This window comes from Cannabis sativa, chromosome 9 (assembly GCF_029168945.1).
Source record: "Cannabis sativa cultivar Pink pepper isolate KNU-18-1 chromosome 9, ASM2916894v1, whole genome shotgun sequence".
Taxonomy (NCBI): domain Eukaryota; kingdom Viridiplantae; phylum Streptophyta; class Magnoliopsida; order Rosales; family Cannabaceae; genus Cannabis; species Cannabis sativa.
Window position 1 is genome coordinate 11,183,574 of NC_083609.1, and position 23,994 is coordinate 11,207,567.

Genomic DNA, 23,994 nt, shown 5'->3' on the forward strand with positions numbered 1-23,994 from the left:
GAGATGGAACGAAGAGGAAGTAATCAAAAAAATATATTTTAATAAATGACTATTTTAAATTAAAATAAAAGAATACAACTCTCAACTCATTTTTTTTCTTCTAAAAATCCATATCTAAAAGGCTAGAATTTCATATGAAAAAAATAGAGAATCAAAATGAATATAGTTAAAATTAAAATCTAAAGTCTTCTAAAAACCTAGATCCAAAAGCCTTTTTCTCTGGTTATCTTGTTTTATCACCACCATCATTGTCGTTTTGTCCTCGACAATAATAGCGAAGTCTGAACAAAGAAGACTAACGCCGTTGAAGGAGACAAAACGAACGTCAAAGGAACTCAAATCCTGTCGTTAGTGGATGAGCCAAGATCCTGACACTTCAAATTTGGAGGAGTTGCTGGCCGGTTCTGGATGACGAAGATGCATGAGACGGGAATGGGTTTGATTCTGACAGGGTGTTGTTTCGGAACAACAGGAAAGTCTGAGATCTAAGGTTGTTGCCGCTTACGGATAAACTCTTGTTCTTATTTTCTGGGTTAGTTCATACTCATTGTTCTAAGTTTTTGTTGCTTGCTATATATCTCCCTATCTTTAATCTTGTACATGCACTTCAAACCTCAATCGAGTGAATTTTATGAATTCATAAAATGGTTTTGCATTTAGTTCACCCCTTTCGCGTTTAATCGCAGGAATAGAAAGTCATAATATAATCACATTTTACCATAATGTTTGAAAAATTAATTAGAATAAATTTTGTGAGTACTTATAAGCTGAAATTAATGAGATATAATTAATGGTTTTCTAATCAGGATATTCTGTTAAAATTTAACGGGAAAGAAAAATAAAAACGTTAAACCAAATATTGACGTTAGATAACCACTTTTAATATATAAAGATAAAAATATACATCTAAATAAATATTAACAAAAAGCAAGACCACATTTGACAGCACTAGCACTGCTAAAATAGTATTATAAACAATGAAACTGATAAATTAGACAGAAGAGCCGAGTAAAACAAGAAAATTTAAGAGTAAGAAAAAATTAATGACATTTTACCAAAAGATATTAATATTATAAGTTAGTACAGTGTAAAGGGGGCAAAAAAAAGACTCATTCTGTGTCTCTAACCTTGTAATATTTACAGGGTTTTCTTTCTCTCTTTCATTGAAATTTATAATAATATAGCTCCGGCCTCAAAAGGGCAATCATCAAAAGGATGACACACGAAGGAAAACAAGGACATTGACATACAGACTCAATTTGATTTCATCTCAATATCGGTACTTTCGTCTGAATCAGAATCTGGATTGTCGTCTGGAAGAAGGCCTAGAAATGGTAAAGGTAAAAGTGAGGTGAGATTGCACAGGATTATCAGAAAAACCAAGTTATCAAACTTGTCTTTGGTGACACCAAAGAGCTGAGTGAGACCGGCACCAATCAATCCCCCAAGAACACTCCCTCCATTTGATATGGACATTAGAGTTGCAAAGAGTGTTGCTTCCATTCCCTCTGGACATAATCTAGCTGCTAAAACTAGTACCGGCATGAAAGAAGCCTGCAAATAATCATTTATCAGTATTTAGCTATAATCATTTAATAAAAACAGTCGTAAACAAACATGTTTTGGAAATAGTGATGCATTCAGTTAACTGTTTTGTAACATGGGAAATGTAATGCAGAGTGTCTAGCAAAATTAACACTAGAATTGTAACTAAAATACTTTTGAAGAACTGCCTACCTGACCAAGAACTGTTAAAATTAAAGAATCACCAGCTGCAAACCACTCATCACTTATGCCAAATTTTCGGTTTAAACCAGTAACAAGGAAAACCTGAGCCCAAAAAGAGTGTATAAATAGATAAATAAATATATTACAGTACAAGAAAGTGATAATAAAAACTCCTGCTAAATCATTGATATGGTCAATTTTGGTCTTAGCATATCTGAGAAAGAAATTCATCACAAACCTGAGTCATCCCAAGAGCTGAACCAATGATAGTTGTTGCAAGAAAAATCTTCTTTAATGGAACTTTCTTTAAAAAACCATTATACAGTCCTACACCAAGCAGTGATGCCACTGAAGTGACAAGCTTGACTCGTCCTAGAAACTCTGGAGTAAAACCAAGCTTGTTCGTGCTGGAAAAAAAAAATTCATATCACACATTGTGGTACATGCTAGAGAGACACACACACACAAAATATATCTTAATGGGTATTATTAGAAAAATTTGAATTTCTATGCTTAATTTTGCTATCTAATTAAAAAAATCTTTGCATTATATGGTTAAAGTTGTTCTATAAGGTCAAGAGAGAAAAAATAAAATTGAGTTTAAATTGGAGAGAGACAGATAAAATATAAACATATTTTTGACATAACATAAAAAGAGAGATTTTTTAATTAAATAGTAAAATTAAACACAAAACTCTAATTTTTCTTTTATTATCGGTTATTGGATTAAAATCTTATTTTTAAAAATTAATATTTTATAAATTGACATTTAATTATAGTTATTTTTTATAAATTCCCATCAATAGGTATTACCCATTAAAAAATAATCCATATATATATACACACTAACATGTGTAGAACTAAAAGGAAATATTGATATCAAAGAAGTAAAAAAATGTAAATTTAAAGGTGACAATAAATACTTAAAGGGGTAAGAAATGGACATACGTGAAGTAAAACATGGCAGAGTCTGACTGAGGTGTTGCCTGCCAGAGGAAAAGAAATGTTGTGGGTAGAAACACACTGGGCTGCTTGACAGCATCCCACAACTCAATAATGTTCTGTTTAGTGCTACTTAGAAAACTCGAGCTAGCCAAAGTAGGAATTTGCCCCCTTGCTGGACCTACCACACGTTGCTCAGTAACAAGAACAGCAACTGCAGACGTTAGCAGTGGTAGTAATGCCGTGACACCAAAAACAAACCTGAGATATTACAATGGAAACCTTAAGTTGTCCTCTTCAACAATAACCAGCATGAGAAAGTTGAAACGAGAAATCCCAACATATACCTTACACCATAAGCATCGACCAGTGAGCCACTGAAGTATGAACTCACAATTCCACCAAAAGCTGAGGATCCCCAACATAAGGACTGAAGAGAGCCTGAAACACTTTGTGACTCACCACGAGCCCTCTCTACTACCATGGAATCTACAACCTACACAAACTTTATCATATTTCTGAAATGCATTATGGAATTGAACATGGAAAATTCCCTAAGATGCTTGTCAATGCTTGCAGTGAGACAAAGTCAAGCTATGACAAAATACTTTATGATTGACAAACTCTAAAGTAGGGCTGACCATTCGTGTACTCGTGTCGTTTATAAATAGGTAAACCTGTGACACGACATAATTACCACGATATTTAAACATGCCATATTCAGGTCATGTTAATTCAAGCTATGACAACAGACTTTATGACATTGATCAAAATATTAGTTCGAAAGTTCAGGATTATAGAAACTGAAATCGATAAGCACTACAGCTGATTCTATTTGCAGGGAACCTCATATCAAACAGGCGAATGTGAAGCTTACATTAACCATAACTTATTAAGATTAGTACAAGAAAATTCAAAACATAGATAGAATAATATGTTTGGGAGGAAAAAACAATATGCAGAATCATGAAATTGAAATATAGTGCAAAGCAAATAACTTATGATTATGAAACCCATATTCTTACGAAGCACATTTTGTTTATAAATATTAAAAAAAAAATCATACATTTTTAAAGCTTCCATAAAACTATAACATCTGAACAATACTGAAAGAAGTCATAAATTAGAAGATACTCACAACATCTGAGAAGGCAACGGAGAGAGACCCAAGAAGTATGCAAAAAGCAGCACTATACTTGCTGTCAACAAGACTAGCCATCAAGGTCCATGAGAATGCACCAAGAAGCCCTGATAAAATCAAATACGATCTTCTTCGATAGCCAAATAGTGGGAGAGAATCACTTTGAAAACCAAAACAAAAAACAACAACAACATACTCAAAATAATGAAAACAGAAGATAACCATAAAACCAGAATCATAGGAAATAAGTAAGTTAGAATACCAAGTCTCACCTAATAAATCCATATACTGGTTTAATGAGCCATGGCAATGCAGAAAAGCCTGTTATCACAGCTGTCTAGTCAACCAGGAATTTTTATCAGTCCACAAGACACAAACCAGCAATTGGATCAGCATGTTTGAAAAGTTTATGAGAAAAGCTCACATACCTCTGCAGGATCTAAATGCAAATCATCTTTTAAGTAAAAACTAACAGCAAGTCTTGAAAGTCCTAAAACACCTTGCACAAAATACACCATAGCCACAGCAATATTATCAGGGGTCAAATCCACCCCAAAGCATTTCACCGCACTTGCGCGGTGTTTATTCTTGCGCATGGCAGTTTTGCTAATTGATGGCATTTCTGCTGCCTCATCTTTTGTCAAGATATCACCATTTCTGGCACCTACATTGATAATACAAAGAATTGGGATTAATAATAACTATTATGCACCACTGAACCTTGAAATGATGCTTTTAGGTTACCCTTAATGCATATCCCTACTTTAAGTTTAGTTGCTCAAAGCTTGATGAGTAGTATAACGGCAAAAACAAAGCTTTTAGCCTGAAGTGGCAAGTTTGATTCTTTTGCTAAATATTTGAATTTTCTTTTTTCATTTTGAGGAACAAGTATCTCATACTAAAGAAAATATTGGTTTAGGATCAATAGGACCCACTTCATGACAGTTAATATTAAACCTGAAATTTATATAAAGCTCATTTTTTTTATTCCTAAATTTTCTCAAATCCCATCAAACAGTTATTTTGTTATTTTTAATTGTCTCAATCAAAACTTATACCCTACACCGAGCTCAATAAAATGCATTGAGTTAACACCCAGAACTCCAAAATCTTATAACCACTTGTAATAAACAAACTAGGGTAACTATTAACAAAGTTCCTTTTTTTTTTGTAAGAAATTATCTCGGCGACCAAACATCTCAATTTCCATAATTAAGAGTCCCCCAATCGAAAGAAATAAAAGAAAATATTGATACTATGGTGATAATTTCTCATAAAGGGGTTACCAGGCCTGCAATTGAAAAGGGTCTCGTCGTTCGAATCCCCACTGTTGGGCGTCGTCGAAGACAATGGAACAGAAAACGACATGTCGTTTTCGGAAAGCTTACGACGACGAGCTCTCCTTCGATAAGCAGCGGTGGAGATGAGAGTGGCAGGTCTCCGGCTGATCCGCGAGATCAAAAGGAGAGGAGAGGGGCAGGAAACTAATGAAAGAAATGAGGTTTGGAAGGGCAATATTGGAATTGACCAAAATGATGACCACACCATTTCATTACCTATCATATGAATGCCCTGCCAATTTGTTGAGGTTTCCTTTTTTGTTAATTAATTTTTTAAACAAACTAATTTGTAACAGGTAGTTACACTTACAGTTAATGTGACGTAAATACCCCTGATGCGTGCCACTAGCTTCGAACAGAAGATAAGGACTGGCTTGCAAATGGACACGTATTGAGTTCGGCCCAAGTTCACTCAGCTAGGTTCACACCGCTCGTACACACTTGGGTACATACGAGAATAGCCCACCTCAATATCTGTTTAATGGGCCTTAGCCTTACAAACATTTCTAAAGGAAAACTTTCAAAAATATTGACTTTTGGTCCAACTTTTATAAAAATACTGTCACATGTCAGAAATTACTTTTATTCTGTCTTGGCTAATTTTTTTTTCTTTTATACAGTAAACACTAAAAAAAAAATGAGGCCTCCATCTTCCACACCCACGGACAGAACCACCACAGGAATACTAGAACAATCGGAAATAACCATTAATTCCAGTGAGATTGAGGAAAAAAAAATGAAATTGATGTCAAATAAATAATCATGGCAAAATAACTGTAAAACAACACTAAAACAAATCAAATAAAAGAAAGGAAAACATGATTAAAAAAACTAAAAAATGTTCTACACAGCCTCAACACCCAATGCAATAGCAGTTATATTTGCAAGTCCAATCTTAAAAAATCAGAACAAAAAAACTACTAAAACAACACAAAAATAAATGTAAAACAATAAGCAGATATAACCACTTAGAAAAACATAAAAGAACCAAACACCTCAAAACTTTTTTTTAGTGAGCTCGTCAAATGTATTTTTAGGAGAACCAAAATAAAAAAATAACCACAAAATAACCATAGAGAAGAAGAAGAAGAAATGCATCTTATAGCCTCCATCTTTCACACCCACGGATAGAATCACCACAGCACCACGAGAATACTCAAAAAATAATCATTAATTCCAGCAAAGTGGAGCAAGAACAGTGAAATCGACGTTAAAAAAATAAATTATGGAAAACAACCGTAAAACAACACTAAAACAAACAAAAAAAAACTAAAAAAATAAACACAGTATAATGCAGTATAAAACTTATAAAAGTACACAATAAAAAATACCACCTAATAGTATTTTTGTAAAAAAAAATAGCAAAAATAAGTATACCATGTAAATTTCCCTTTCTAAATCATATATCAAACATATGCTATATTAGGGTGGGATGTTGATAAAATAATAGATATATTTAATTTACACAATTTAATCCGTAAATTGTAGATATCTTTGTGCAAATTGTGTTTATGTAAAAATTTGGCTAATACTCACTCGCTAGAAAAGTGAAAAAAAAAATAGTAGTTAAGTAAATAGAGAGACACAAGAGATTTATAGTAATTCACTTCCCGTGTCGCGACGGTAGTAGAGCTACGCATACTTCGAATTTTTATTACTCACGAGAATTACAAAACAATTGTGTTTATTTTCCTACTCATTATTTGGCAAATTTCATTTCAATAAAAGTTGATTATTAGGTAGGTATATGTTAAACTCATACTGTCACAAATTATTAGTTCCTTTCATTATACCAAAGAAAAGAAAAATCATGTTCAAATTATGTTGTGACTATACTATGTTCTAAATTTGGTAATGTTACTTGTTTTGTGAAAGGTGATAATTTTATGTACTTTATTTTTATATTTTTCTTTTTTAGAAGTATTCAGTAAAAAGAACTAATCTAAGGAAATTTTTAAATAATTATAAAAAATATAAAAGCATATTATAAGTTTAGGTGGCGTTTGGTAACACTTTTTTAATCAATTTTCTGTTTTTAAAATTAGAAAAGTGAAAATATATTTTCCAAAAACATATTCTGTAAAACTGTTTTCACTTTTCAATTTTTTAATTGAGAATCAAAATTTTAAAAACAAAAAAAATCACTTTCAATATTCTTCTAAACATATTTTTTTTAATCAATATTTTAGACTCCGACCAGACCCGGACCCAAACCTCCCCTGCCACGGCCCTGGCGCTGCACCCGACCTCTGATCTGAACTCGAATTTGATCCCGAACCTAGACCCGACTTAAATAAAATCAAAAAATAAAAATAAAAATAAATTTTACAGAACATACTTTTATTTTTTATTTTTAAAATTAAAAAATAAAAGTGGTTGCAGTTTGTATTTTTATTATTCAAAAACAAAATTTTTAAAAACAAAAATTTTACTTTTGTTTTGTGATTAAAAAATTAGAAAATAAAAGTATTACCAAACACCACCTTAATATTTTTATAAAACTAACACATGTAAGTACTAAAGTTATAGAGTACAACTCCTACAATATGTACTACATATATGACATCCCCACATAAGATACATAATACAAATTTTACAACATATACTACAAATATGACATCTTTAAATAAAAGGGTAAATAGCGGAAAAACTCTCAAAACTTTCATTTTAGTTTCACTTAACCCTCAAGACTCAAATTTGGGCGGTAAAACCCCTAAAACTCGTGTTCTGTTAGCAATTTAACACTTCCGTCCATTTTAAGTATTAAGTGCCATGTTAGACTGGACACAGTGTACACGTGGCACAATTTTATTAGTCCACGTAAAAAATTATTTAAAAAAATTTAAAAAATAAAATAAAATTAATTTAAACTTTAAAAAATAATTATAGATAAAAAATAATTTGTTTTTCCTTTCTTTCTTTTTCTTTTTCTTTCTTTTTTTTCTTTTCTTTCTTTTTCTTTTTCTTTCTTACCAAACGTATTTTCCTCTTTTCATCTTCATCTTTCTCTAATGGCAGCAACTACTCCATTACTCTTCTTCTTCCTCACTTTGTGATTCTCTTTCAAATTTTCAACTACTGAATCCCACAATCCGAATACAGTAGCCATTCTTGATGTCTCAGCTTCACTCCAACTCACACATACTGTCCTTTCCTTCAACCCCCAAACCCTAAACCCCACCACCACTACTGTCCAACAAATTATACCCTCAAATTTGACTTCTTCTTCTTCATTCTCTCTGCTCCTCCACTCGCGAGACTCGCTCCTCACCACCAACCACAGCGACTACAAAAGCCTTTTTGTCTCTCGACTCGCCCGCAACTCAAACCGAGTCAACTCGCTCAATGTCAAGCTTCAGCTGAAACTCAGCAACATCCATAAATCTGATCTCCGACCAGTGGAGACCGAGATTCGACCAGAAGACCTCTCAACACCCATAATCTCTGTCGTAAGTCAGGGAAGCGGAGAATACTTCGCTCGGATCAGAGTTGGTACTCCAGCAAATCAGTGCAAACCTTGCTCCGATTGCTGTCGTCTGGTAAGTCAGGTTCAATAAAAAAATTGAAAACCCTAGATCTAGATTAAGAGACAGAGAGAGGAGATCGAGAGAGAGATTGTTAGAGAGAGAGAGAGAGAGAGCTGAGATGAACAGATAGAAAAAGAAAGAAAAAAAGAAAGAAAAAGAAAGAAGTGAAAAAAAAAATTATTTATTTATTTTTAAAATTTTAAATTAATTTTATTTTATTTTTTTAATTTTTTTAAATAATTTTTTACGTGGACCAATCAAAGTGTGCCACGTGTACACTGTGTCCAGTCCAACATGGCACTTAACACCTAAAATGAACGGAAGTGTTAAATTGCTAACATAATACGAGTTTTGGGGGTTTTACTGCCCAAATTTGAGTTTTGGGGTTTAAGTGAAACCAAAATGAAAGTTTTGGGGGTTTTACCGCCATTTACCCTAAATAAAATACACATTGCCCAAGGACCTTGTCCAAATTCTTCATTCCAATAATCCCACAGTTAGGGACATTACCCAAGCTAAAACTTTTCAATCAAAATTGGACAATCTTCTGCATAAAAAGGAAATTTACTGGAAACAAAGGTCTAGGGTCAATTGGCTCAAATCTGCCAAATTTTTTCATCATAAAGCCACTGCTATGAAAAAGAATAATCTTATAAGATCCATTACCCTTGCTGATGGCTCTGTGGCAAGTGGCATTTCCTCCCTTCTTCCTCATTTTGTTGATTTCTATACCCAGCTTTACACCACTCAAGGTGAGGACCATAATGCGATTGCCCTAACCCTTAAGGGCATCTCTAACCGTATCCATCCCCACCTTTACTCTGCCCTTGAAAGGCCTTACACCGAGGATGAGGTCTAGCATGCCTTGTTTAATCTCTCTGGTGACAAAGCCCATGGTTCGAATGGGCACTTAACGCACACTTTTACCAAAAAAAATCAGAATACTCTTGGTAAAGACCTTACCAGTACCATCTTAGATGTTCTGAATCATCACTCTGATTTTTCCCAAATCAATGATACCATTTTGGCCTTAATCTTAAAGAAAAAAATGCTTCCACAATCCGAGACTATAAACCTATTAGCCTTTGTTCAACACTTTATATTATATCCAAAACCCTAGCTAATAAGATGAAAATGGTCCTTCACTCAATCATTTCTCAAAACCAGTGTGCTTTCCTCTCGGATCGCCTGATTTTAGACAACATCTTTATCGTCAATGAGATTATCAAATCTATTCACTATAGAAAAGCTGGCAAACAGGGCTGGGCAACTATTAAACTGGACATGGAGAAAGCTTTTGACAAAGTTGAGTGGAGTTTTGTCAAAGCTATTCTACAACATGTTGGTTTCCCTTCCTCTTTCACCTCCCTGGTTATGAAATGTCTTTCAACTGTGGTTTATCGAATATCGGTCAATGGCATCCTTTCCACAAATATTACTCCTACTAGAGGTATAAAACAAGGGGATCCCATGTCACCTTACCCACCTTACCTATTTCTCCTAGTTGTCGAGGGTCTCTCTGCTACTATTAGAGCTAAGGAGCAAGTTCATCAATTTACTGGCCTAAAAATCTGTAGAGATGCTCCCATCATCTCTCATATTCTCTTTGCTGATGACAGTATTCTTTTCACTCCTGTTACCTATGCTTCCAGTACTGCCATTAAGGAAATGTTATGTTCTTACCACAAAGCCACTGGTCAAACTTTCAACCTCGCTAAATTTTCAATCATGTTCTCCCCCAACACCCCTCATGATTCTCAGGATCACTTTAGAACATCTCTTGGTCTTGGTAGTGAAGGTTTCATAAGTAAATATCTCGGTGTTCCCCATCGCACTGGCAAAATTTCCAACTCTAATTTCCATTACTTGGTACAAAAAGTGGCCTCAAAATTAAACATCTGGAATGGAAAAAAGTTCTCTAGAGTTGGCAAAGAAACTCTCATCAAAGTTGTGGTCCAGTCCATACCATCCTATGCTATGTCCTGCTTCAAACTGCTCACTTCAACCTGCCTCACTATTCAAAAAGCCATCTCTAAGTTCTGGTGGGGTTCCTGCACTAACAAGGGTAAAATTCATTGGAAAAAGTGGTCTTTGTTATGCACATCCAAATTCCATGGTGGTCTTGGTTTTAGATCTCTTTAAAGTCATAATCAAGCTCAAGCTTGGAGAATCTGGTCCAACCCTTAATCACTTCTTTACACTCTCCTTAAAGCCATGTATTTCAAAAACAGTGATTTCTTTACTGCTACTAAGGGCCATTGCCCCTCGAACACCTGAAAAAGTCTTCTTTGGGGCACAGAGCTTCTCAAAGAGGGCCTAGTTTGAAAAGTTGGTAATGGTAGTCCATTTCTCTCCTTGATTCTATATGGGTTCCTAGCCTTCATTCGCTATCTTTCTTGAATAATTTTGACCCACGGATCAAAGTGTCTCATATTTCATTGATAAAGATGGTTGTTGGGATCTCTCCAAGCTCCAACACCTCATGCCCTCTTATTAAGTTCATGAAATTTTGAAAATCCCCATTAACCCAGTTTCCAATGACATTCTTATTTGGGGTCATCACCATTTGGATGCTTCACCGTCAACTCGGTTTATCACTTGACCAACTCTAATGACAATGATTGCTTCAAACAATGGTGAAAAACTATCTGGAACACCAAAACTCTTCCTAAGATAAAACATTTTACTTGGAAAGCCTTTAACCACATTCTCCCTTGCAGCTTAAATCTCTTTCAAAAACAGGTTGTGCCTTCTCCTTTCTGTCCTTTTTGCCACAATCAAATTGAGTCAATCTCTCATTCTCTCATCCATTGTCCCAGAGCTAAGTCTGTGTGGAAATATTTCTCTTTTGAAAATTTCTATCTTAAGAACTATAACTGTGATATCAAAGAGTTTTACATGAGATGTTTTAATGATTTTAACAAAGAAACTTTTACTTTGTTCATTAGCTTAATTTGGCAGATTTAGAATAAAAGAAATAATGCTCTTTTCAACCGAAACATTAACACTCCCATTAAGGAGGAAGATTTCATTGTTTCTTTACTGCGGGACTATTAGGCAGCCCAAGCTACACCCCCTCAGTCAGACCATTTGGTTTCAACTCCTCAAACATTGACCTTACACAGTCAACATGATCCTTCAGCTCACTCCCTTCAGATTGGACAATACACTCTACAAGTTGATGCTGCTTTGGACCTGAAGAACCTTAAAACGGGGATGGGTGCTACCTTACTTGACAGTAAACAAAACCACTTTGCAGGGTTTTCTATTCCCAGATGAGGTGCTTTTATCCCCCTTTTCGCTGAAGCTCAAGCTTTACTAGAAGGCATTCATTGGTGTTTGGCCACTAAGATTCCCCTAGATGCCATAGAATCGGATTCCCAGCAACTAATTACAAGGATAAAAAACTATTGACAAGACAATTTGGCTTTATCAAGTGTAGTGCAGCTGATCAAGAAGTCCCTATCCTCTTTCTCTGGTGTTTCTCTTCATTACATCCCTCGAGTTCACAACACCACAGCACACAACAATGCTCGAGAAGCCCTCAGGCAGGATAAGGATATCCTTTGGAAGAATTGTTTCTCCTCCTCCTCTTTGTAACTGTTTTAGTTTCTTTACAGTTACTTCAAAAAAAAATACACATTATTAATTATTGTGATTCATTGTCGCTTGTCTGGCTGGAAATATCATGCATGGTCCACCATGGTATCCTCAATTTAAAGGTAAAGGGAAGGGTGGGGAACGGGGCAACCGCATCACACAATTTTGTTAGTGTGAGGATCAAAGTTGCCCTTGGTGAACAACTTCCACACAAATTTCACCACCAATTCATACTAGAACAGAATTATCATGTTATTTTGAACTTTGTTCCTCGCTAACATAGTTGTATGGTATGATTTGTAAATACCAGCCCCTCGACTATAAAAAACAACAAAAAACAATCCTACCATTGTGGTTGTATTGATCGTTTATAAAGAGTAAGGAAAAAGTCTGAAAAATATGTATAGTGAGACTTACAAATATGTAAAGTGATATTTATAAGGCATCTTAGTGTGTTTTCAAACGGTTGCCTAATTTCGAAGTGCTTCTCCAAATGGTTATCTCATTTCGGGGAGGCACCTTTTTTTAATTTACAATACTAATTAAAATATTTGTTGTACTATTTATGTTTAAAGTATTTTCATTGCACTAATTTACAATGAGGCAATTGTTTAATTTACAATAAACCAATAAATTATCACACCTATATAAGTTAAAAGTAGAAAACATTTTAATAAAACATAAAATTTTGGTAAGCATACATTTACATTTTTTTTTATCTCCATGCATTTTAAATATGTTAAGCTTTTAGTAATTTCATAAAAGGTTAAACAAAAAACTAAATCTAAAAACAATCAGTAAGATTTAATAGAATAAATGAAATGAGGAGTGAAGTGAAGGAGTAATAAATGAGTGATTAGAGAATAGAAAAAGACGAAACCAAGAAAGAACAATGTGGAAATTGATCCTCTAAACCAACTTATTCTTTACAACTCATTTGAACCAACTAACTTAACTAACTGTCGGTTATGTTAGTTAGTTAGTTAGTTGGTGCTATCCTTGTTTGAGTTGGGACTATATATAAGTCTAGTCTTTTCACTTCTATGGGCGAGAGAACATAAGAAAGACAGAGAGAGAATAAGAGAGAAGATTAGAGGGAATTGCTTAGGGTTCTAAGCTGAGAGTTCTGTTCTTGAAGAGGGTCAAGAACAAGGGGTGTACTCGGGTTGATAGAGAGAAAACTGTGACTGTTTTCTCTGGTGTGTATCGAGTACCATCTGAGCTGTGATTGCTCTGGTTATTGTAATTGTACTGTTGCTCTCTTATTCACATATTAATGAAGATTGGTGATGTTTCTCAGCTGGAGTATGGCCAGGGATCATATTGATCTCTAGGACCGGAACCAGGATAAAATCGTGTGTTGTTCTTTGTTTGATTTCGGATTTGATTCATTGTGGAGATTAATTGGTTTATGTTCATTTTACTGTCAAAGTGTTGAGATCATTGCATATTTTATGATTGAATCCTCAAAGTTATTTCCGCTGAAATTACAACAAAATCAGAGCTTAGGTTCAAGATCCATTTGAGGAATTCAAGAATCAAGATTCAATCAAGACTCATCTGCAACCAGTTATGACAGGATCAGCAAGATTTGAACTTGAGAAGTTCAATGGGACAGGAGACTTTGGCCTATGGAGAGAAAGTTTGAAGGGAATTCTTGTTCATCAAAAAGTTGCCAAGGCTTTGAAACCCAAGGAAGAACTCACTGACAAGTTGCAGAAGGAAGAACTTGAAGATATGGAGGAATTGGCATATTACACTATCATAATGTACTTGTCCAATACAGTGAGAAGAAAGGTTCAGAATATGAAGACAGCTCGAGAACTATGGAGCAAGCTTGAAGAGATTTACATGAAACCCTCTCTAACTAACAAGATTAATTTGTTAGAATCTTTATATGGTTTTAAAATGTCTTCTCATTTGTCTTTAGATGATAACCTTGATGTATTTAACCAAATCATTATAGGGTTGGCTAACTTGAAGCACACTGTTGATGAAGAAAGCCAAGCTGTCATTCTTCTCAGATCTTTGCCACCTGCATACCAAGAATTAAAGGCTGTGATCAAGTATGGAAGAGATACTCTCACCCTTGATGATGTTCTTGGAGCCTTGAAGTCCAAAGAACAAGAAATGTCCAAGGAGAAAGACAATGTCAAAGATGAAGCTTACTTGGCCAGAGGAAGAGACAACAATAGGGGCAGAGACCACTACAGAAAGGATCATTTCAAAGGCAACCATAGATCCCAATCAAGATCGAAATCAAGAGGAAAATACCATAAGGACAGAAAATGTTATTTCTGTGGGAAAGTAGGTCACATCAAGAGGTTTTGCATTGAGTTCAAGAACAAACTCAAAGAAGACAGAGAAAAGAAGCATGATTCAGCTTCTAATGTTGAAGAATCAGATCGTTGCTCATCTGATGGTGACTTGTATATGGTCTCAGATCAAAGAATCACAAATGAATGGATTCTTGATTCTGGATGCACATACCACATGTGTCCTATTCTTGAAAATTTTATTAACTATAGGAAAGTAAATTGTGGTACTGTACTAATGGGAAATGACAATTCTTGTAGGGTAATTGGCATTGGAAAGGTTGCTATTAGGCACTTTGATGGTACTATTCGAATGCTACATGAAGTAAGGCATATACCAGAACTTAGAAGGAACTTGATATCACTTGGTACTCTTGAGGATGAAGGCTTCAGTTACAAGTCTAACAATGGTCATATGAGAATTGCAAAGGGGTCTCTTACTATCATGAAAGGTGAAAAGAAGAATGGTTTGTACATTCTGCAAGGAGATACAGTAATGGCTTGTGAAGCTAGTGTTGTGCAACACCAAGAAACTGAGATGGAACTGTGGCATAAAAGGATGGGTCACATGAGTGAGCAAGGGATCAAAGAACTGACCAAGCAAGGGCTCTTAGGCAATTTCAAACCGAACTCACTACCCTTCTGTGAAGCATGTGTGTTGGGAAAGCATCACAGATTGAAATTCATGGCTGGCCACCATTGTTCTAAAAGACCACTAGAATATGTTCATGCTGATTTGTGGGGTTCTCACAAGGTTGGAACTCACTCAGGTAAACACTATTTCTTGTCCATTGTAGATGATTTCAGTAGGCATGTATGGGTTTATTTACTTAAAACCAAAAATGAGTGTCTTGAGAAATTCAGAGAATGGAAAATTGAAGTGGAAAATCAGTATGAAAGGAAATTGAAAGTGCTTAGGACAGATAATGGTTTAGAGTTCATTAATACTGAATTTGGCTTGTTATGTTCTGAATTTGGAATTGTTAGGCATAGAGCGGTTAAGCACACCCTCGGCAAAATGGTGTTCTTGAGAGGATGAATAGAACCTTGTTGAACAAGGTTAGGTGCTTGTTGATTAGTTCTGGTTTAGGTAAAATCTACTGGGGAGAGGCTTTGATCACTGCATGTTATTTGATTAATAGGAGTCCCAGTAGAGTGATTGATTTAAAAACCCCCTATGAAAAATTACATGGCACTGCACCTAAACTGAATCACTTGAAAATATTTGGTTGCACTGCATATGCACACCAGAAACTTGACAAATTGGAACCTAGGGCAATTAAATGTTTCTTTCTTGGATATCCTAAGGGTGTTAAAGGATATAGGCTATGTCATGTTGAAAATGGAAAACCTAAGATTATCATATCTAGGGATGTAATCTTTAATGAGCATGATTTCATGCACTTGATAGCCAAGGAAGGCAAAGGTTCTGATGTTGCAGGTACTAACAGGGATGACCTTGCTGAGTTGGAGATCAACACTGACAAGATTGAAGTCTCCATTGATTTACCCCACACACCAAAAGTAAGGACATCTCTTGAGGTGGAAACACAGGGTGCAGACACAACTGAGGCTGGTATAGATACAGCTGAGGTGGAAACCAGTCAAGATGATCAACCAGACTTGACCAACTATCAATTGGCTAGAGACAGGTCAAGGAGAGATATTAGACCTCCCAGTAGGTATGCTGAAGCTGATTTGATAGCCTATGCCCTGGCTGCTATACAATCTGAGAGTGAACCTGAACCAACTACCTATGAAGAAGCAATTGCATGCAAATCAAAGAAGAAATGGCTTGCTGCAATGGGAGAAGAGATGCATTCCTTGAAGAAGAATAGAACTTGGATTCTGGTGCCAAGACCAAAAGACAAGAAAGTTGTCTCCTGCAGATGGTTGTTCAAAGAAAAAGAAGGAATGTCAGAGGGTGAACCACCTAGATATAAAGCTAGATTGGTTGCTAAGGGATTCACACAGGTTGAGGGAGTTGATTACACAGATATCTTCTCACCAGTTGTGAAGTACAAGACCATTAGAATGATGTTAGCCATTGCTGCACACAATGACTTGGAAGTTGAGCAGTTGGATGTCAAAACTGCCTTCTTAAATGGTTTTCTGGATGAAGAGATATTCATGGAGCAACCACCTGGTTTTCAGGTGGAAAATGGCAAAACTGATCTGGTTTGCCTGCTTAAAAGGTCATTGTATGGGTTGAAACAGTCACCTAGACAATGGAATCAAAGGTTTAACCAATTTGTTCAGAGTATTGGTTTTTCAAGGTCAAAATTTGACTCTTGTCTTTACTACAAGGAACTAGGAACACCTAAAGTTGTGTACCTATTACTATATGTTGATGATATGATGATCATCAGCAAAGACAAGGCTGAAATACAAGTCATTAAGAACAAACTCAACTCTTAATTTGAAATGAAGGACTTGGGAGCAGTCAAGAAAATTTTGGGGATTGAGGTCATGAGGAATAAGCAAGAAGGAAAGATGGTGCTAACTCAAAGAAGCTACATTGAGAAGGTGATCAAGAAGTTTAACTTAGATTCATCTAAGGCCACTGCAGTTCCACTTGCAGGGCACTTCAAGTTGTCTAATGAGTACTGCCCTAAAACTGAAACTGAAAGGGAAAATATGAGAGGTGTACCATATGCTATGGCTGTTGGATGTCTAATGTACATCATGGTCAGTACTAGACCTGATATAGCACATGCTCTAAGTGTTTTGAGTAGGTTTATGGCAAACCCTGGGTTAGAGCATTGGAATACTGTAAAGTGGCTGATTAGATACTTGAAAGGGACAATCAAGTATGGTCTGATCTATCAGAAAGATACATCTGATGTGAGGTTAGAAGGCTATGTTGATGCAGATTATGCATCAAACAGGGACAATCGAAGATCTACCACTGCTTATGTATTCATGGTTAACAAAAGCTGCATATGTTGGAAGTCACAACAACAACCAGTGGTGGCACTATCAACTACTGAATCAGAATTCATGGCCACCACTGAAGCTTTCAAGGAAGCTATATGGTTACAAGGAATACTGCAAGAGCTGCTACTGCTCAAAGACAAAGGGACAGTCTATTCGGATAGTCTGTCATCTATTCACTTGTGCAAGAATCCTGTATACCATGAGAAAAGCAAGCACATTGACATTAGATTGTATTGGATTCGAGAGAAGATTAAGGACAGGGTTCTGGAATTGGAAAAGGTGCACACAAGTGACAACCCTGCTGACATGGGAACTAAGGTTCTTACATTCAGTAAACTGATGCATTGTCTCAGTTTGCTGAACATTGGTACTTGCTGAACATTTCGAGATATCACATCATCAAGGCTTCAGTGAAAAGACTCTGATAAATTGCTTTAGAGAATCAAGGTGGAAATTTGTGGAAATTGATCCTCTAAACCAACTTATTCTTTACAACTCATTTGAACCAACTAACTTAACTAACTGTCGGTTATGTTAGTTAGTTAGTTAGTTGGTGCTATCCTTGTTTGAGTTGGGACTATATATAAGTCTAGTCTTTTCACTTCTATGGGCGAGAGAACATAAGAAAGACAGAGAGAGAATAAGAGAGAAGATTAGAGGGAATTGCTTAGGGTTCTAAGCTGAGAGTTCTGTTCTTGAAGAGGGTCAAGAACAAGGGGTGTACTCGGGTTGATAGAGAGAAAACTGTGACTGTTTTCTCTGGTGTGTATCGAGTACCATCTGAGCTGTGATTGCTCTGGTTATTGTAATTGTACTGTTGCTCTCTTATTCACATATTAATGAAGATTGGTGATGTTTCTCAGCTGGAGTATGGCCAGGGATCATATTGATCTCTAGGACCGGAACCAGGATAAAATCGTGTGTTGTTCTTTGTTTGATTTCGGATTTGATTCATTGTGGAGATTAATTGGTTTATGTTCATTTTACTGTCAAAGTGTTGAGATCATTGCAGATTTTATGATTGAATCCTCAAAGTTATTTCCGCTGAAATTACAACAAACAATAAATGCAAAGAGAGAGAAACTGATGGAAAAGCAAATCGATGAGAAGACAAATATGAACGGCAAAGAAAACAAAAGGAAGGACAAGATCAAAACGACACCATTAAGGCGAGAAGTTTTTTAATTGAGAGTACATTTTTGTAGCAAAACTATTTTGTTTGGCTTAATTAGAGGAAAATTTTAGGTAATTACATTTTTAAATGTTAGTTTTATGTGAAATGTTCAAATGGTCAAATCAATTACATGAGTAAATACATGAACTTTACCAAATTAGTCTTTCTTTCACTACGAAAAGAAAAAGGAAAAAAAAGACTACAAGAAATAGACATGAATACATCTGATTGGAGGTGTGGAAAACATATATGAAAAGAAGAGAATCTACGACAAAAATGAGTAAACTGGTCCTACATATTACTTCACTGAAATCATCATTATATAGTGAATTACCAAAAGGTCTTATTATTTGGTGGTGCACAACATTATATATATAATCACGATACCATCCAATATATTAATTTAATAATAATTAATATAAAAATTATTAGTATTGGACAACTTAATGTCTCCCAATACGACATGAGGATATATTAGCACAATTCAACTTATCCTAGCTTAGTGGTGAGGGGATGGGAAAAAGGGAGAGGTCATGGGTTCGAACCTAGAACTTTAAAGCTATTAAGCTATCAAATGATTGTAAAATACCATTACGCTACACTCAAAAAAAAAAAAAAAAAAACTTATCCAATATATTTCAATTTAATAAATCACATAATAAAAAAGAAGCCTTTTTTTATTTTTACACTTTAAAATAATTTTTTTTTTTTAATTTTTACGAAATTTTACATAGAAATTTCTATTGCAACTAGCGCTATAACCTAAATTACAACAAAAAATCGTATTGCAACTAATGCTGCAACTATTTTAAAAATCTAAACCGTAAATTAAAGAAAAAAGTTAAAAAATAGTATATGAGATAATTCCCTATAAAAATAAGAAAAGTTTATAATAATATTTTTTATCAAATTTATATAATTATTATTATTATTGATGTGCTACGTTAGTGAAATTGAATTTAACGTTTTTGACTTTTTTTGATATTTTTTATTTTTTTACATTTTTAAAAGTAATTTTTTGATTACTAATAGTGCTGATGAGAAACTAATTAATTATCTTTATATAAAAAAATTTATTTTTATATTATATAATTTGAGATACATTTTAGTTACTCTCTATAATTTTATTTGTATATATCTTTGTAATTAATTAATTATTTTTAAATTATATTATGGTAGATTATAATTTAAAATATATTTATATAACCTTAAAAAATATTTTCGAAACTAATAAGTTGTCATGTAATAGAACAAATTACTATTTTTATATACCGATAATTTTATATACCTTTTTGTTATTTTGAAAGCTAATTAGTTATCACATAGTATAAGTCAATTAACAAAACTCTAAAATAATTATTTACTAAAATTTAAAAAATATATACATATAAAACAGTAACTAATCAATATATTAGTAGGTAAATAGTTTCTTTTATAGAAATAGCGTAAAAATATATATTTCTCACATCTTGAAATATTCATATTGAAGAGTAGATCGCAATGATATTTTTTTAAGTTTATCTAAGTAACGATGTGATCAGAAACTATTTTTAAAGTTTAAAAAAGGAGAAAAATAAGAAAGAGAGAAAGAAAAATGAGAGAAAAAGAGTAATGTAAGAAAAAGAAAAAAAGGAAAGCAAAACAAAGAAAAAAAGAGAAAGAGAAAGAAAGGTATAAATAAGATTATAGAAACGTATCCAAATAAATAAAAACATTATTGAAATTTAATCAAGTTATTTTGACAATTAAATTAAAAATAAGTCATTTTGGATAATTTTCCTAAAAATAATTATTATTTAATCTAACAATTAATATAAAACATGAAAAATCAAGGTCCAATTTTTTTTTCCTAATGTAGTACAAAATCTGTTAATTATGATATAAGAACTAATAATTTACACCAAAAAAAAAATTTGCTTAAAAAGTCCTATAATTTATATTATTTATATTAATAGCTAATAATAACTAATTTATAATATGATTATGTATGTTTGTCAACAGATTAAACAATATATATGTGTCATAAAATAATATTAAATATAGAGAAGATAAAAAGAAAAAAGAGAATAAGAATTTCTCAGTGGTTTACTAATTAGGAGAACTGCTATTTATACAAAAATTAGGACTAAAATAATGTAAAACTAAATCAATGAAATAAAGCGAAATAAATTTATGTTATAATTAATTTGGGTAATTTGGACATCCACATATTTATTTATATAATATTTCATAACTCTATCTTGAATGTCTATAATAACTGCCTCATTAATAACATTGCTAGAAAACTTAATATGACAAAAACTCGATAAAAAAAAAGAGTACAGTATGAATTAACTCCTCTTCATTTAAGCATTTGTAGATATATTCTAATCGACGAATTTCGATCTTATATGTCGTCTTCTCAAATGTTAATGTTGGTAATAACTTTGTGAATAAGTATGCATGATTGACACTTGATTCAGTATGTTGGACAACAATATAGCCTTTTTCTTGAATATCATGTAGTAGGAAGAACTTGGTAAGAATATCTTTGGTTCTATCTCCTTTATTATAGCTTTAGTTGAGCAATGCATTTCGTGTTATCTTCATATAGAATTTTTAATGATACTGTTTTATTGAGTGTAATCCATATATTTCGTGACTATGTTATGTCAATGATCTCACTCCCACATATTTTCTACTTGTTTTATAAAGTGCAAGTATGTTAGCATGATTTAAAGTTACCTCGTTAAAAATCTTGTCAGAAAAATCGAGTGGGACAAAACCTAAGCTAAGGAAAAAAGAGTCCAATATATATATATTTCATATTCATAATTAGAGTAATGTACGGTATAAATACCTAAGTTTAATTTCTGGTTGTAAATAAATACTTAAGTTTAATTTTTACCGGTTATAATACCTAAATTATATTTTTAGAATTCTATAGGTACCTAGTCGTTAAATATTAAGTCATTATCCACGTGTCATTTTCTTATTGTTATATTTAAACAATTTTTATATATATAAAAAAAATTAATGACTTGGACCAATTAGAGATTACAACGTGGTAATTTATTTAACATTTAACAATCAGGTACCTACAAAAGTTCTAAAATTATAACTTAAGTTTTATTACCGCCAAAAACTAAACATGTATTTATTTGCAACTGAGAGTTAAACTTAAGTATTTATGCCGCAAATTACTCTCATGATTATTTGCAAGTTGATTCATCAAAAAACTTGTTAAAAAAACTCAGTGGGACAAAACATGAGCTAAGAGAAAAATAGTGCAACATAAATATGTCACATCCTCATGCACATATGATCCATAATATCTCATAAGATTATTGTTATCACTTTTAAAATATCACTGTATATTATCTATGACCATATATTATCTTTAATTCTTCTACAGTGTATGTGTGAACTTCTAAATTATGGATGAGGGGTTCCTGCAATATCAATATGTATCCAACTAATCGAGTCATTCATGTGTGTATACAACTTTATTCATATAAAAGTTTGAAATTTCAAGTAGATATGAACATAATACATTAATGATAATATAAATTTTTATTTACGATAATGATGATGCTCCAAAACTATATATTTGTTCTATTCTTGTTGTGTGATCTTAATTTCTATATTAAATGATTATATATCTGTAATTCTTGATGCATATGAAGTACTTTAGGGCTTCTCTACTAATACTTATGAACAAACTATATACATTTAATGTTTCTCAATATACAAAAAAAAAATTGTTCTTCAATCATTAATAGTATAATCAAAAATTCTTCAAGAGTCTACTACAACATATAATTTACGAATTTATATTACATAAACAATCATACATATTTTTTTAAATTATAATTTACTTACATGTCTTTATTTCATACAGAGATTTTTGTCATATAGTGCGTGCGACTTTGAATTTATAACACTTAAGATATGTATTAAATTTTTCTAGAATTTTTAGATAAGATATATTGCAAATTCTCGATATATTAGGAGCTCTAAATAAAAAATATTTTATTTCAACATTTATGTGACGCTTATAAATTCTCATAAATTATATTGCAAAGTATAATCAAATCATTATTATATTTTCTCAATATTTAAGCATTATTTCAATCAATCTCATGTCTTTACAAACTTTAGCAACAATTTATTTTGTGTACAAATATATATATACAAATTTTTCATTAGAAATATTTATTTAAACCCTACAGGCCTTACTTTATGTGAGTAAACTTACTTGGACGGTGTCATATTATACTGTAAATAATAAGAACACATTATATATATGAATTTAAGAATAAATATATGAGGATATGAACATATACACATATAATATATAAAAAAACAAAGAAAAAAAAAGAAAACTAAAAGGCTCTTAAAATTATTTCAATCAGATGGATATATATAAATATATGTTTTGTGTATCATGATTTGAAATAATTCAAAAACTTTAACAAACAAAAAATATTTACCGTGGGCAAAGACTCATGCTGATAACGTGTTATAAAATAATATTGAATATATAAAAAGAAATAGGAGAAGAGTGAAGACAAAGAGAAGAAGAGAATGAGAAAGTAAAAATTTCACAGTAGTTTATTCTAGGAAAATTACCCCATATACAGGGCCAACCCTAGGCTAAGGCGGGCTAGGCCCGCACCTAGGGCTTACTCATTTTAAGGGCCCAAATAAAAATACTATTTATTTTATAATAAGGGCTTAAATTGTTTTTACTTATGACCCATTTCAACCCAGGGCCGGTCCTACTCATATATTATTTTTTAACTTTTTTTTAAAAAATTTACGGGTTGGATCGCTCTAGTGATTTCTATGTAGGTTGCAATGTAGATTTTGATTGCGATTTAGGTTGCTTCATTGGTTGCTATGTGTATTTTCGTAAAAATATAAAAAGAAAAAAAAAACAAAAAAAAATATTTTGAAGTGTAAAAATAATAAAAAAAAAATCATTTATTTTAATGGGGTGAACCCCTATTTATATATAAAAAAAATATATGACTAGAATAATGAAAAACTAAATCAATAAAATTAAAATATATATAATAGTATTTATCGTATAATTGATTTGTATGATTTCGACATCATATATAATATTTCATAACAAAATGGTTTATTTATTTAATTAATTAAACATTACACATAATATTTTTTTAAAAATATATTATCTTTGTGATGTATTTTAATTCGATGACTAAAACATAAGATTATTTTACAATAAATTAAAAGAAGGTTGGAATGAATTAATAAAGTTAAGCATTAAATTTAATATAGAATT

At 32.8% G+C, this 23,994-nt stretch overlaps 2 protein-coding genes across 2 annotated transcripts; one reads left to right on the forward strand and one right to left on the reverse strand.

Annotated features, from left to right (window-relative positions):
- Positions 1–1,030: 1,030 nt before the first annotated feature.
- LOC115723077 (folate-biopterin transporter 1, chloroplastic) lies at positions 1,031–5,440 on the reverse strand. Its single transcript, XM_030652486.2, has 9 exons — positions 5,098–5,440; positions 4,240–4,475; positions 4,084–4,148; positions 3,809–3,971; positions 3,018–3,166; positions 2,677–2,931; positions 1,967–2,135; positions 1,738–1,830; positions 1,031–1,554 (listed from the first exon to the last, which is right to left on the reverse strand). Exons 1-9 carry the CDS (start codon positions 5,372–5,374, stop codon positions 1,255–1,257), a joined length of 1,707 nt encoding a protein of 568 aa, XP_030508346.2. The 5' UTR covers positions 5,375–5,440; the 3' UTR covers positions 1,031–1,254.
- A 2,324-nt stretch (positions 5,441–7,764) lies between these two features.
- Positions 7,765–9,537, forward strand: LOC133031232 (protein ASPARTIC PROTEASE IN GUARD CELL 1-like). Its single transcript, XM_061104686.1, has 3 exons — positions 7,765–7,855; positions 8,254–8,690; positions 9,238–9,537. Exons 1-3 carry the CDS (start codon positions 7,765–7,767, stop codon positions 9,535–9,537), a joined length of 828 nt encoding a protein of 275 aa, XP_060960669.1.
- The last annotated feature ends 14,457 nt before the right edge of the window (positions 9,538–23,994 follow it).

Bases quoted from the DNA above. Each gene is read 5' to 3' on its own strand.
- LOC115723077 (XM_030652486.2), bottom strand. From the start codon at position 5,374: ATGATAGGTAATGAAATGGTGTGGTCATCATTTTGGTCAATTCCAATA. The intron at 1,831-1,966 runs GTTTGTGATGAA...TTTTGGGCTCAG, and splicing joins CAGCTCTTGGGATGACTCAG to GTTTTCCTTGTTACTGGTTT. The intron at 1,555-1,737 runs GTAGGCAGTTCT...GATTATTTGCAG, and splicing joins TTTTAACAGTTCTTGGTCAG to GCTTCTTTCATGCCGGTACT.
- LOC133031232 (XM_061104686.1), top strand. From the start codon at position 7,765: ATGACATCTTTAAATAAAAGGGTAAATAGCGGAAAAACTCTCAAAACT. The intron at 7,856-8,253 runs GTAAAACCCCTA...ATCCGAATACAG, and splicing joins TCAAGACTCAAATTTGGGCG to TAGCCATTCTTGATGTCTCA. The intron at 8,691-9,237 runs GTAAGTCAGGTT...CTGCATAAAAAG, and splicing joins GCTCCGATTGCTGTCGTCTG to GAAATTTACTGGAAACAAAG.